The 15268-nt window shown below is 46.9% G+C and overlaps 1 protein-coding gene and 1 long non-coding RNA gene across 11 annotated transcripts in view; one reads left to right on the top strand and one right to left on the bottom strand.

Annotated features, from left to right (window-relative positions):
* COX10 (cytochrome c oxidase assembly factor heme A:farnesyltransferase COX10) overlaps positions 1-6474 on the bottom strand; it is a 138829-nt gene extending 132355 nt beyond the window's left edge. The window contains exons 1-2 of one of the 2 annotated variants that reach the window (XM_078437727.2): positions 6362-6474; positions 1128-1261 (exon numbers count right to left, since the gene is read on the bottom strand). In XM_078437727.2, coding sequence (XP_078293853.1) covers positions 1128-1261; positions 6362-6404 — 177 coding nt within the window. In that variant the 5' untranslated portion in view covers positions 6405-6474. Of the gene's footprint in view, positions 1-1127; positions 1262-5685; positions 5880-6361 lie in introns of those variants that run through there. The other variant, XM_078437728.2, reaches the window with a different exon arrangement.
* A 184-nt stretch (positions 6475-6658) lies between these two features.
* The window catches only part of LOC132688293 (uncharacterized), a 228654-nt gene continuing 220044 nt past the window's right edge, over positions 6659-15268 (top strand). For all 9 annotated transcript variants that reach the window (XR_013552092.2, XR_014136051.1, XR_013552090.2 and 6 more), the window contains exon 1: positions 6659-6980. This is a non-coding gene — a long non-coding RNA (uncharacterized LOC132688293). The remainder of the gene's footprint in view (positions 6981-15268) is intronic.

The following is a 15268-nucleotide window of genomic DNA, read 5'->3' as shown; positions in this document are numbered from 1 at the left end:
AACAAGAGTTGTGTTTATATAAAAAAAGGCATTATATACATGCTTCTAAATATCCATTATCCTTGATCCCCAACTTAAGAAATCTAAACATCTCTGGAAATGTAAATCTCTTGTCAAAATAATGTTTCATTAAGATTTTGTTACTTTTAAGTTTTAAGGTGGCCGTTCTAAGTTAAAAAAGATGAGAGAAGTATCAAATCAGACTTTAGAGGATGAATTTGCTAACTGTTCATACCTGTGTCATAATTATGAGTTTTCAGCTCTCATTTCTCCATTCTGTACTTTTCTATTTGAGAAAATGGCAGATGTCCTCACTGGTAATTAGGAGTAAGTTACCCTGTGGCCCACGAGATTGTGGAACCAACAACCCAGAGGCCAGAGATGTATGAGCAAAGCTCACTGTAAAGTCCCTAGCAAATGACAAGATCTCAGTTTGCTTGAGTCTACTCAGAAGTGGCTGCATTTCCAAGACTTTTGGATGCAAGGCTGATGCGGGAACACAGGTCACACTGGTAAAGAAATTATTTCTACGTTTCTGATACATTCACAGAACCTTAAAAGAATTTAACGTTTTTTTTTTTTTGTTTGTTTGTTTTTATTTATTTTTGAGACAGGGAGAGACAGAGCATGAACAGGGGAGGGTCAGAGAGAGGGAGACACAGAATCTGAAACAGGCTCCAGGCTCTGAGCTGTCAGCACAGAGCCTGACGCGGGGCTCGAACTCACGGACCGTGAGATCATGACCTGAGCCGAAGTCGGACGCTTAACCGACTGAGCCACCCAGGCGCCCCAACCTTAAAAGAATTTAAAGAGATGTATGATAACGGTTCAGCTTTTCCTAATTTTACCCTAGGTGAAATATGCCAGAAGTTTCCAATCTTTCTCCAAACTTTATCAATAAGTTCACGATCACACTTTTAGCCTCGGACACCAGGGTTATTCTGGTTTCAATTAATAATCAAAACAAGGAATTGAAGTTTTGGATAAACTCGAGAGGACACTAAATAAAAATCTTTTTCAAGCAGCACTTCTTAAGGCTCTTCTGATAACAGGAATGTCTCAAATTCCCTCCTACAAAGAAAGAAAAGGCAAATAGCAGCAGAGTGGGGGTGTGCTTCTGAACATACCATGCGCCTGAGGAAGGTGAAGTGTTGAAATGTCATCCACTGCTTACGGACGCTCCTGAAAAGATGCATGAACTCGCGAGGGGATTCCTGCAGAGCTCTTCCTTCCAGATACCAGACACATCCTCCCACCCAACCTGTAACACAGAAAAGGGGAAAACAATGCTCCCATGATTAGTGCTCCTCACCAAATGCTGACGGCACCTACCCGGAAGCCAAGCCAGCCACCGCGGTAAGCAACGCTTGCGTGATGGGTCAGACCTCTGATCGGGTTTGCCAATCACTGCAGTGGTTCACCAAGGCAGCGTAATTCCTCAGCAGGGACGGGAAATTTTCCATTTGGGGATCATTACGCTTTGAGTATATTAAATGCTGTAATGCCCTCACTGTTGATCTTTTTGAGAAAATATAAATAAACAAGTCAGTCACTTTTAAAACAGAGGCACCTGGGTCGTTCAGTTGGTTAAGTGTCCGACTCTTGATCTCGGCTCAGGTCAGGATCTCACAGTTCGTGGGATCGAGCCCTGCGTTGGGCTCTGTGCTGACAGTGCAGAGCCTGCTTGCGATTCTCTCTCCCCCTTCCTCTCAAATAAACTTCAAAGAACATGTTTTAAAATGGCAGAAAATGAGAGACAGTTTTTCTCAGTAACAATAAACTGGTAAATACATTTCAGATTAATATTTTGGCCACGTTGGGGAAAACAAATAACCAAAAGGAAGGTGAAACAGTCCTCAGTGAAATGGGGCTGTATCAATCATGTCAGAAAGAAGCAAACCAGGGGCGCCTGGGTGGCTCAGTTGGTTGAGTGTCTGACTTCGGTTCGGGTCATGATCTCACAGTTTGTGGGTTCGAGCCCTGCATCGGGCTCTGGGCTGACAGCTCGGAGCCTGGTGCCTGCTTCAGATTCTGTGTCTCCCTCTCTCTCTGTCCCTCCCCCCTCACACTCTGTTTTTCTCCCTCTCAAAAATAAACATTAAAAAAATTGTTTTTAATTAAAAAAAAAAAAAAAGAAGCAAAACAGCTGTGTCTGAATTTGGCTTTTAATCAAACCATACATCCTCCCAAATAACAAATCCAATGCTTCTGTGTAAGGCCATGGAAGGGGAGGGTTTTATCACTTCCACGACACTAAATATTTCCGGTTCTCCCCCACCTTCACCCGTTGCTTCTCAGCGTTTCGTGCCATCGCGTCTTGCTGTGGGTGGCCGATTCAAGACAAGCGTGCCCCACTGCGGATTGTCCCTGAGCAGTTCCAGGGTAACGTCTAATCTTCAACTCATTTCTAGGGTCCTCATCCCTACTTCCCACTGCTGTCTCAGTATCTCGACATGGATGGGTTGTAACAGATAGGGTTTCTTCTGGAAGCCCAGGACAGACCTTACTGGCCTAGACGTGTGTGTGTAACTCCTTACTCTCCTCTAGGCACACCACACGTTTCACAATTTGCCCATCTTTGTCGACGTTTCCCTGCTTTTGGTGTCTTGCCTCTGCTCTCTGCCTGTCAAATTTTCAGAGCCTCTTTTCTTTTCGACTACTCTGGCACATTAAACTCGTTTCAGTGGCGCTTCTTACCGGAAACTTTCCATGTGTCTCCGCCATCTTATTTGGGGGTTCCTTGACGGCAGGGGTTCCCCTTTACTCACCTCTGCTCCGAGAGCTCAGCAGAGTGCTCTCTATACAATGACGAGATAACGTCTGATGACTGGATTTCCTACGTGACCTACGGGGACTGTGGGTAGCAGCATCACTGCCCCTCAGAACACATGGCAATTATCTTAGACTGGAGATGTCACTTCTTCACTGAAATCAGACTCTCCGACCTCGGTGAATTATGAAATACTTATTTTCCATACGTGTGAGTGTGCGTTGCCTGCATATGCGCACAGGAGGGGGAGAGCGACACTGAAATCAGTCCTCTGAAATTTCCTTTCAAATGAGTCCTCTGATAGTCAAGGGCTCGTTTTGTGTTTTTTAATTGGAGGGTGTATAATTTTCCTTTCATTGCCTTGATACTGTTCTTTGGGAAGATAGGACTTAAAAATTTTTTTTAATGTTTATTTTTGGGAGAGAGACAGAGACAGAGAATGAACGGGGGAGGGGCAGAGAGTGAGGGAGACACAGAATCAGAAGGAGGCTCCAGTCTCTGAGCTGTCAGCACAGAGCCCGACACGGGGCTCGAACTCACGAACCATGAGATCATGACCTGAGCTGAAGTCAGACACTTAACCGACTGAGCCACCCAGGCGCCCCGGGAAGATAGGATTTTAAAACAAGTTCTGAGGTCATTTGGTCCAATGAGAAGTACAAGTCGTTGGGAAGGAAAGAACCATCCTGGAAAATATCTCTCAAGGTTAAATGTGTCAAACCTAGATTTTCCAGAATAGTAGTAAGAAAAAAAAAAACAACAGCTAGGAAACCTCACGTTTAAATGATGAAAACACTTCATTCGGTCAAAACGTGTTGTATTTCTATGCATCAGTGCCTAGAGACTGAAAGACATTTCAGTCCTACTTAAGCAAATATAGGTTTGAAGGTCCACAGAGCTTACGATACTTAACATTAAAAATCTGCAAACACGTGCCCATATCCACTATTCGCACCAATACTGAGTTACCACGGTAGAGCTTTTCTTTTTGTGGGGAGGGGGAGGGGGGGAGGGGGGGAGAGAGAGAGAGAGAGAGAGAGAGAGAGAGAGCGCGAGCAGGTCTGTGCGTGCACGAGGCTGGGGGTGGGGTGGTGGAGAGAGAACCTTAAGCAGGCTCCGCGTTCAGCACAGAACCTGACACCGGGCTCGATCCCACAACTGTGAGATCATGACCTTAGCTAAAATCAAGAGTCAGACACCCAACCGACTGAGTCACCCAGGCGCCCCCATGAGGGTAGAGCTTTTAAAATGTGGTGCACACACAGGCACAACTGAAAGGTCCTGAATTTCTTGTAATGGCTACAAAACACTTTGAATTTTCAGAAGCAAAAGCAGACATAACCATTAGATGCCTAATATAATCCCCCTCTACCTCTCTGCCACCCTTTCCAACCACGTTGCTTCCATGTATCAGGCTCTCGTAACGACCTTCCAACTGGAACATTAGCAGGTTGTGTACTTCTTCCTGGCAGATTTTCTGGCAACTGTGCTCATGGGCTCAGGAAGCTAAACTGTCTATTAATTCCTCTCATACCAGCTTTGAAAAGACTGAGCCAGCAACAAAACACGGGAACCACACACGGCCCACTTACGGGAACTGGGGAACTCTGAGCGGTTAAGTGAGATTGTTCTCTAAGAAGCGGAAAGTACAGAACTGACAGGCAGAAAAGCAGCCAGTCGGAGGAATGCACACTGGAAAACCTCTGTGCAGAGGTGACCATTCAAACACGCGGAAAGGAGGAGCTCTCTGAGAATGAGCGCCTGGGGTCAGGATCAAAGAACGCTCACGGTCAGGGAGAACAGAAAAAAAAGAATCACGGACCTTGTAAGAAAACTTTTCATTACGAAAAATTTCCATCACACGCAATTACGTAAGAACACAGTGAGCTCCCACTACGTACTCCCCAGCTTTAACAATTACTACAACCGTGGCCCATCTGGTTTCGCCTATACTTCCTCTCGCTTCCCCCGCCTCCTTCCTTCTTTCTGAACCAGAAGGGACCTTTGAGATCATCTGGTCCAACTGCCTCCCTCATTTTATAGATGTGTAAACTCAATTCCTGATATGCCCCGAGATTACACAGCCAAGAGAGACCCATAAAATAACCTGGTTATTTTAACGTGTAATATTTCAAGTCAGTGTTTGTTATTTTATCAAGAGAAAGAAAGGAATTTCATAGAGCCGCTGTGCTCAACATTGCTGGGTGCTGCAGGGAGCATGTGACAGGTGATGCCTAAAAAAACGGTTCTGGGATTTGACCAGAAGGGAGTCCCCGGCCTCTCCTACCTACCTCCAATATGGACCTCGAACAACACATTCCTCAGCCGTTGGTTCTCATCAAAACTACTGGGGGGGGGCGGGGCAAAACAGTTCCCAGCCTCCTCTTTAACAGTTCTTTAGTGGGGCGCCTGGGTGGCTTGGTCAGTTAAGCGTCCGACTTCAGCTCAGGTCGTGATCCCACGGTCCGTGAGTTCGAGCCCTGCGTCGGGCTCTGTGCTGACCGCTCAGAGCCTGGAGCCTGTTTCGGATTCTGTGTCTCCCCCTCTCTCTGCCCCTCCCCTGTTCATGCTCTGTCTCTCTCTGTCTCAAAAATAAATAAACGTTAAAAAAAAATTAAAAAAAAAAAACCAAAAAACAGTTCTTTAGTATCTCCATAACGAATGAACAAACACCACGCATTGACAAACAAATACTGAGAGCCAACAATACACACGGGGTACCGTTCTGGGCCCTGGGGGCCCACAGATGAGCCAGAAGACAAACTGTCCCTAACTTTCACAGGGTTAACAGTCTAGTTGGGAGAAACACACAATAAGCCTGTATGTAAATCAACAATTACAGATTGTGCTGACCGTGGGGAGAGAAATAGGAGGGATGTGAGAAGAGAGGGGCGGGGGTGGAGGGTGGGCTCTACCTTAAACAGGGTGGTCGGGGTAGGCATCTCTGAAAAGGTGGCACTTGAGCCGAGACGGGGCAAAGGGCCACGGGGGCGCAGACCGCCTTCAACGTAGAGTTGTTACAGGTCTTTCAAGTGGGAGGATGGCCATCAGGGGCCACCGCCGACGGTGGAAAGCCAAAAGTTTGAGCGGGGCGGTGCACCGCTCTCTGTGGTTGTCACCATCTGTGTCACTTCATCACGACAACGTTATCTTCGCTGTCATCACAACCCTTTCTATGGGAACAAGGCTTCCGAGCGACGGCAAGGCGCTCGCCCGTCCTCACCAGGGGAGCTGACAAGTCACTTACACTTGCAACTAGGAACGGAGGCTCTGAGCAGCCAGGAGGCTCGGGGGGCCCCAAGGTTCTCCTCCGTCCTCCCGCGCAGCCTCCGCTCGGAAAACCGAAAGCAGCCCCAGACGCCAGCCCCCCGGGGGAGGGGGCCGGAGGCGGCGTGGACCCCAGGGGCCACAGCACGACCCTCGCTCCCCGGCCTCTTCACTGCAGGCTGCTCCAAAGCTCACTTCCCCCCACCGGTACCCAGCCGACCTCGCCAAGGGCTCCCAAGGTTGCAGCCGGCCGGAACCGCGGCGCTGCACGTGGCAAAAAGATGAGAATTTTCCCACAGTCGCGGCCAAGGGCGGGCGCCGTACCTGTCAGGAGGCGTGAGGAGAGAGTGTGCGGGGATGCGGCCATACCGCACGAGTCCGGCGGCTCCCCGGGGTCCCCCGTGTCCTCTCTCCTCACCGGCTGCTGGGCGCCGCCATCTTCCTTCCCCGCCCCCGTGGGAGGAGAGCCGCTTCCTGTGCGTCACTTCCGGAGGGCGGGACGCGGCGAGACAGGGCCGTGGCTGCAGGTGTTTTCGCGGGTTGGGCGGGAGCGTGTGGAGTTGGGAGGTCGGAGGCCTGAGGTCCTTTCGAGAAACGCGAGGAACACGGAACGGCCAAGGCTTCCGGGGAGGAGAGGACGGCGGCCCCGCACCTTTGTTTCCAGAGGTTTCCAGGCGTTTTCTGGCCGGATCCCAGGGCCTCGTGCGATGGGCCGGGCTGGACACCGCGCGTTTCAAAGTCACGTTTGGGATGCTTCTTGCTGACTGTATCGTCAAGAGGAACTGGTTCTTGGAACGATGCCTCCGCCTTCCGATCTGACCAGTTGCAGCCTTACCGTGTTAGCTATCAAGTGGGGAGACCGGTGAACTCAGGGTTGCTCGTCGGACCTGAGCCACACCAGGGAATCCAATCACCAGAGCATCTCAGGATGGAGAAGGTGCGTGTGGGGCTTGACCTCGGGCTCCGGTGGGAGGGCTGCATTCGAGTCCTCACTTCACCTCCTGCCCTTCTGACCCGCTGGAGCAAATTACAGAAGCCCTCTGAACCTCACTTAGGGGTAATAACATATATTTCGTTAAGAGGGTCCCAAGAATTAAATATTACGTCTTTCTAAGGGGGAGACAGACGCCCACTACGGATAGGTTCTAATAATGACCATTGGTGTTGTGATTACCAGAGCAGATCTTAGAAGCCCTCCCTTCCTCTGTTGTTCTCTTATTTTTTTTTTTTTCCTTAATGTTGGAGTTCCCCAAGTAAAAGGACTGAAGAAAAAAGATTCAGTTTTTGAAAAAGAGGAGAGAAATAGGGAGCTGGGTTCCATAAGGGCAATTTCTGGCTGTCTTCCATGGTAGCTAATATTGCTAGACACAGGATACTGAAAATACGATTCTTCTGAGCTGTAGAAGCTTGCCCTGTACCAGTGGGGGTGGGAGGGGGTGTCAGTTAACGGGTTCAGTGTGATCGGGTAATTTAGAAGATATTGCAGAAATACAGATGAGATAGCAATTCTAATTGGGTCAGGGAAGGCCTCAGAGATTTGAACTCTACTTAGAGGAACAGATTTTTTCCTGCATGCAAGGGAAAGAACACTCCATAAAGAGAAAAACAGTATCCAATACTATCTTAAAAGTTTTCACACTCCTTATACTTTATCATACGCTTTTATAAACATTTGACGTTTATATCCATAGCATTTTAAGGCTCAGGGTTTTAAGTCATCTTCCCACAGTCACCGAGCTACTGAGCTCCAGAACCAAGACTGGAACCCTTGACACCTGCTACAGTGTTATTTCCACCATACCGTACAACCTTATTCACCAAGCATCTTGAAATGTCACAGCTTCTGAGATTTATAAAGCACTGTATTTCAACCTTGGCTGTCCGTCACAGTCACCCAAAGGGCTTTAAAAATTACGGATGCCTGAGCCACTTCCAGACCAATTAAATCAGAAAGGGTGTGGAATGGAAGGACGAGACCTGTAATTTTCTTTTTAAGCACCACAGGTGATTTTAGTACACAAAACTGAGAATTACTGCGTTTCAGCCTTTTTTTTTTTTTCACTTGATGATACAGCTATGTCTAAAAGATTGGTTAACATGAATGTTATATTTCATACACTCAGAAAATTGGAATTCCCAAGTGCTCTTGGCTTATGATAATCGAAGCGTTTAATAGACATGTACCTTTTTGGGCAACAGATTTTTCCTTCGTTGTAAATCCTTTCTAAAAACGGGGCAAGGTATGATTAAGTACATGAATTAATGCATAGGTTCTTACTTATTGGGAGAAACCAGAGTGAAATGTGAGAAATGCCTAAACGATGAATACCTCCTGGTATGATCGGTCAGGAAGAACATTCCCCTGTCTTGTGATTGTGATTATGTTAGCCCACGTCAATAGTCTCAAAGCATATTCTTCCTGAAAAGTCATCCTTGGAGGTACTTCTGGAAAGAACAGCGTTCCATGGCTACCTATAATGCCCATAGCTGCAAGGGAAGCTGTGACTAGCTTAATTATGCCAATCACAGTTCATCACTGTGGACCTAGCCATCTTGCTGTCACAAATCATATTAAAGTGACATTAAAACTGAGGAAGAAGTAGGAAGTGGATTTGGGGTAAGCATCTAGAAGTCTGCCACAATTTTGTTGAACCCTGTTGTTTCCAAACATTTTGAATGCAACCCATTTTGTGAAATACCGTGAAAACTTGGAAAATGCTAGCCTTACACACACACACACACACACACACACACACACACACACACACACACAGTTTAGGAGATTGCATCATATTCGTACTGACGATTTTTACTTAGTCTTCGGTGAATCAGACTTCCTGATTTGGAACTATCTTGTTTCATTAGACTTCTTTTTCCTGGACAGGTTTCTTTGGGAAAAGACATATACGAACCCCTGCCCTTTGCAATGTGTTTTCAATGTAGGTCGATTGGACTTGCAGGGGGTAGGGAGGCCTCGAACATCTGTGTAGCTCGACCTTTCCAATTCATAGATTTGGAAAGTGAGGTCTAGGGAGGTTAATTTACTCTAAGTGAGAGAACTTCCTCTCTAGACGTGCAGGTCAACATTTTTCCATCTCATTAGAAATAAAACCTTGGTGTGCAAGCGTGATTTGTTCCAGACACATGCTTGCAATCCAAAGCACTCGTATATCAAAGCGAATTTCAACAATCTTTGGCTCAGTGGTGATCATGTGACATTCAGCGTCAGATACGGCTCATATTGCAAGACATCGCTCGTTTATCAAGTTAAAATTTATTAGACGTGTTTGCTCGTCTTGCAGAACACTCGCAGAACAAGTTACTTGCAATCCAGGGTTTTACTTGCCTATTGTCATTCTTGCCCTTTACTCCACCTGTAATGTCTTCACTAATGAGATGCTGGAAGGTGTAGATGTTAGGCGGCATGCTGCTGAGAGTCGAGCTTTTGGAAGAATGGTCAAAGAGATTAAAAGACTGGGTTTTGTCTTCACATCTTCTCCTTGGGTTCAGTCTTTTGAGATTTCTGGTCTTCGGTTTTCTTCTCTTGGAATATACTACCACCCCCCGTCACCTTTGATGGTTCTTCTGATCCCATGATCTTGGAGGACGAGACAGGCCTAGGTGTATTCCTTGCCTGAGACAGCTCTCCTGCTTTGAAAGGGACTCAGACTCGTTCTAGTCGTCTGGGCTCCCACCTGGTCTGGTGCTGCTCACCGGAGTTAGGGTTTCCCCATAACTCTATGTGTCCAGAGCCTTACTCAATAATAAACAGTGGCTTGGGGTGCCTGGGTGGCTCAGTCAGTTAAGTGTCCGACTTTTAGTTTAGGTCATGATCTCACAGTTTGTGGGTTCGAGCCCTGCGTCGGGCTCCGTGCTGACAGCTCAGAGCCTGGAGCCTGCTTCGGATTCTGTGTCTCCCTCTCTGTCTCTCTCAAAAATAAATAAACATTAGGGGCACCTGGGTGGCTTAGTCAGTTAAGTGTCCACCTCCGGCTCAGGTGGTGATCTCTGCAGTTCGTGAGTTCGAGCCCCGCGTCACGCTCTGTGCTGACAGCTTGGAGCCTGGAGCCTGCTTCAGATTCTCTGTCTCCCTGTCTCTCTCTGCCCCTCCCCCACTCATGCTTGCTCACTCTCAGAAAAATGTTTTTTTAATTTTAAATAAATGAACATGTAAAAATTGCTTAAAAATAATAATGAACAGTAGCTTTTATCTGCCTTTATCCTCTTTTGGAGGCTTAGGAAAGGTAATCTGCTACGACCTGAGACAGCTCAGGTGTGAGGAGGTGTGGCTATCTCAGGATTCTGCCCCTGGCTGTCTGTCTCTTCAGGACAGCCCTACTGAGTCTGGGCCGGTCAGGAGAGAGGACTCACACCCATCCTTTGAACAGGAAATTTAACATACAGATGCACACGTACAGAATTGGTGACTGAGCAATCGGGAGGGTAAAGAGGGATCTGTGAGGCGTCGGAGAGGTAGCACCTGTCGGAAGCAGGTATCACCTGTCTGGCTGGGAGAAGAAAAGGGAGAGGTCAGGATTGTTACAGTTTAGAGACTTAGGGGAACAGGGCTGCTCGGGTCTCCAAGGGGGACCTGACCGGGCTGGTTCTTGAAGTGTCAGAGAAGCCACACACCAGGGTGGTCTACTGCTGGCGAGGATAGGCATGGGAGGGAGAGGCACCCGAGCTGCCGGCAGCCCAGCAGCAGGTGGGAAGAGGGGGCCCCTTCTCCCGGTCCCAGCCGCGCAGCACTGCTGCCCCTTATTGGCGTGAGCCCGCAGGTGTGGGGCGTGCCGGCTCCCAGCTCCAGCAGGGCTGAGGCACGGGACACAAGCTAGGTTTGGAGCCAGGGCAGATAAACCCCCCAGAGTTCTTGTCGGAACAGATGTCCTCCCCTCCCTGTACGGATTAGAGCTTAAAGAACAGCCTCCTGTGAGCTTCGAACAGCTCACATCGGTCCCCCACATCTGCTGATACTTCCTCCAGGGTAACTGACCACATCAGGATCTGATCGAGGCCAAGATGATGCCAATCAGATAGGACACCTCAGCTGTAACCTGCCGGCTGCTCTTTTCCCCCTCAGCTCCCCGGGGCTTGGTTCCACACATGGTATCTTGGTATACCGGGAGTGGAAAAGTGCCGCTCCACAGTGCAGAAAAAGGAAAACAAAACAAAACAGGAAGATGTACTATAGGAGGTTCTACTCACTGCCATGGCCTTCTGCCTTCTTTAATAGTGGCCTCATTTTGTTAAGGGAAGCAGTGTGCCCAGCCCCAGGAGGTGAATCACGATCGCCTTAGGTCAATCAGATTTACCTCATCCGCATTTCCCAGAGTTTCTTCCCTCCAGAGGTGGCCACGTTGCACAGCCTGGCTAAAGAAATAGGTGAAACCTGCCCGCAAGGTTTCTGGAAATAATTGTTTACTGCTAAAAAAAAAAAAAAAAAAAAAAAGGCATGCAGAAGAAGGTGCTTTCTTGATCTTTCCATTTAATACTCAGGAAGCAGGGCTGAAGAGTGTGATTCCTGGAGCCAAGGCAGCCATATTGCGACTAGGAAGAGACTAGCAGAGGTCGGCAGGGTGTAAGAGAGAGAACAGAGCCCAGTTTCTGGATGAAATTGTTGAGTCACTGCAGCAAGGCTGTTAGGTCTATCTACAGACTTATTTCTCCAGGCGTGTTTTTATGCTTAAGCTAGTGTGTAGTTTCCTGTTCCTTGCATCCTGGATGATTGATCAGTTCCACAAGTAGGACAGGGGAGCCCAGCAACCTGGCCTCAAAGCTTGTTGAGGACCGAGGATGTAGAGAAACACCTGGAATCATTGCCAGACACCCAGAAAGCAGGTCACGTTCCACAAAAATAAATTTGAACGTGGTGGCTGTTTCTAATACGATACAGAAATCCACAGTGGTTTAGGTAACACAAAAATAAAAGAAGCAGTTTTGTGCACATTAGCTTCCTGTCCTTTTGCTTGCTATTTTCTGTGTGCCCAACTCCTTTGATGACATCAAACTGTCCTGCTTCCCCACACCAGGAAAGCATTCCTTTCCTGGTCCCCTCCACGGCATCCTGGGGCCGAGTGGAAAAATAGGATGAAATGTTCACGCACGGCAGGAGGCAAGGCCTGTTGGGCGCTCTGCCTTGAGAAAATCATAACCCAGAAAGAGCATCCTCAAGCACGCATTTTCTCTTAGCTACTGGGAACTCTTAAAAGTGGTTCTGAGGTATTTTGGCAAGTGAGCTGTCAATATTATAAAAATAAGAGAATTCGAAGGTACAAGAAGACAAATTAATAAGGCAGGTTAATCAGAAGAATCCCAGAGAAGTTATTCTCACAACAATACTCATTTATAAGCTCCTAGGAAAGCATGGACATCACATCTTTTCTAAAATTAGGTCCTAATTCTCACCTCTGGACTTCCTTTCTCCCTGCATTTATTCAAGGCCAGTCAAGAGCAGAAAGTGCACATGTTGATCCCTTTTTTGAAATCAAAAACAATGCGTGTGTAGAAAAATAATGTCACTTATCTAGCACTTACTTTGTATTAAATGCCTTGTCGTGGCGTCTCAAGTCACTTCTGCAAGAACCTTGATAGGGGTTGTTTGCGTTTTCAGATGAGAAGAGTTTGAAACCATCAAAGGCTAAATAGTTTTGTCAAGTTCACACGGCTAGAAAGTAAGTGCCACAAGTAGAATTTAAACCTTTCTGATTCCATGTGTTCTTAATCCTACTACTGGATCGTCTCCCATATTTTATGTATTATGGAGCCCTCATTATCTGGCATTTTTTCATACCAGTCTAGAGTTTCATGTTTCCTCAAACTAGTGAAGTTCTTGAAGTTCAGCCTCAAAAAAAAAAACACAACTACTTGATTTTACATTTTCTGACTTGGGTTAAATTTCCTTTGACCTCAGTTTCCATATTTATAGACCAGGAATCCTAATACCAGGTCTGCCACTTAAATTACATTGCACTTTCCGTATTTAATGAGAGTTCGTGTCTGGACATCCCCAAGTAATACTCATTCTGGAGGTCTACCTAAGACCTACTGAATCAAAAATCTTTGGGGGTGGCCCAGGAATTCCACAGTTAAGGCAAATGACTTCATTATTTTATGAAAACCATATAAGCTTTGTATAAAAAAAAAAAAAAAGACGTCAAGAGTGCAGAAAAAACGTTTCCAGGAGAGAGAGCTACCCAAAGAAGGTGATGGGAGGGTGGAGAAGGGACACCGCGATGGTACAACCCATTCATTAGATTCTTCCTGCCTGCCAGAACTTAGTAGCTTGTGCCATCTTATCACATTTCGCCTTCCCTATAGTCTTATCACAAGTTATTATCCACCTTTTATAGATAAAGTAATTGAAGTGCGTAGTCTTTGAGAAATCCACATTCGTTTCCTAGAGCTTCTGTAACAGAGGACCACACGCTGGTTGGCTTAAAACAATGGTGGTCTCCCCTGGAAATTTGAAATCTAGATGTCAGCAGGGTCGTGTTCCTTCTGAAGCCTTTATGGGAGGGACCTTCCTTGCCTCTTCCAGCTTCTGATAACTCCAGGCCTTTCATTTCTTGGCTTAGGGCCGCAGAGCTCCAACCTCTGCCTCTGTCTTCAGTGGCCATCTTCCTTCTGTGTCTGTGTCTTCACGAGGTATTTGGTGTGTGTGTGTGTGTGTGTGTGTGTGTGTGTGTGTGTGTGTGTCCCAACCTCCCTTTTCTTATAAGGACGTGAGTCACTGAACTAGGGCCCACCCTAACAACCTCCTTTTCATTCGATTACATCCACAAAGACCCTACTTCCGACTAAAGTCACGTTCATGGGTCCCTGGGGGGATAGGACTTGAGCATCTCATTTTGGCGGACACAGTGTGACCTCTAACACCACCCAAGGGTACAGTGGCTGGTGAAGCATGGAACTAGATTCGAAGTTAGGTGATTCTAGAATCTCTCCCTTTGGCCGTCAGCCGCCACACGGCCATCTCAGTGAAGGCCCTGGGGAAATCGTACAGCAATGCCTCGAGAAACAGGAAGGTGTAAGTGAAAAAAAAAAAAAAAGTCTTGCAACTATTCAGTAAAAATTTATTTACAAGAGGTTGGTCTCAGACATTTCCTCTGCAGCAGTTAGATGCCAAATGACTCCACAGGGTTTTGAGGTAGAGAAAGTTATGAGCTAAGAACTTTATACCCAACAATTCGTCTTTCGGTGGGACAGGCGGGCATTCTCAGAAATGCAAAGGCTCAGAAAATATTCCACTTGTTGAGCAACTATTTGAAGCTGCATTCCAGTGGTTCGTAGGGTCTGGGATTGTATAGACCACAAAAAATTTCAAAAATCACATAGAAACCAACACAGCATTGCCAACAACTCCGTGAAGGCGTTTTAAAACAAATCAAACTACCATCCAGGGTATGTTAGGATTGCTTCATAAGAGATAGATCATTTTCATGCCAAAAATATTACAAAGGGTATAATCTGATAGCCATTTAAGTTGAATAGTTTTTGCTCTGTGAAAAAAAAAAAATACTCGTATTTAATATATTTTACCCCAGGGTTAGCGAAGACCTTTGCCACAGATAAGATCTCATTCATGAATGGGTGTTTGAAAAAGCAGGAACCGGGGCGGGAAAGCAAAGGAGGACATCAACTGAGTTCTGGCTAGCCTGATTTATGCAACCGAGGGAAAAATATCATTTGAAACTGACCGTAATCATTTCCATTTTCTAAGGGAAGTTTCAGTGGGAACATAAATCCAGGTAGTGCTACTTTCTTGCACGTGCAGAGAGGATGCTGGAGGGTGGGGGTGGGGATAACTTGCTCCCTCCACTGACATCTGGGTTTGCACTTAGTTTTTCCACGTTCTCCTGAAAATACCCATGAAAGAACCACTAGTCTAAAATGACGATTTGCACTCACACATTTAATTAATTCTCTCCCCCCCCCACACACACACCTCCACATTCTCTATGAAAAGAACATGTGTGCCTGTGAAATCGGGGGTGGTGCCCACTTGGCTGGAATTTCTAAGAACTCCTGCAAATTTAGAGCATAGGTGAGGCCGGATTGTGACAAGAGCCCATCAGTCCGCGATTTCAGGACACATAAAGGGTGAGACTCCCGCACAGAGAAGGAGGAGGGGCCACCAAGCAGAATTCAACCAATGCCCGCCTCCCCGGACTCAGAGCTAGAGGGGCCGGGAGCCAGGACAAACAATCCAGGATTGAGCGTCTCAGGTACAGA

The sequence above is a fragment of the Panthera onca genome, chromosome E1, assembly GCF_046562875.1.
Source record: "Panthera onca isolate mPanOnc1 chromosome E1, mPanOnc1 haplotype 2, whole genome shotgun sequence".
Lineage (NCBI taxonomy): Eukaryota > Metazoa > Chordata > Mammalia > Carnivora > Felidae > Panthera > Panthera onca.
Note: the sequence above shows the minus strand (reverse complement) of the source record. Positions and strands in the feature narration are given on the sequence as shown.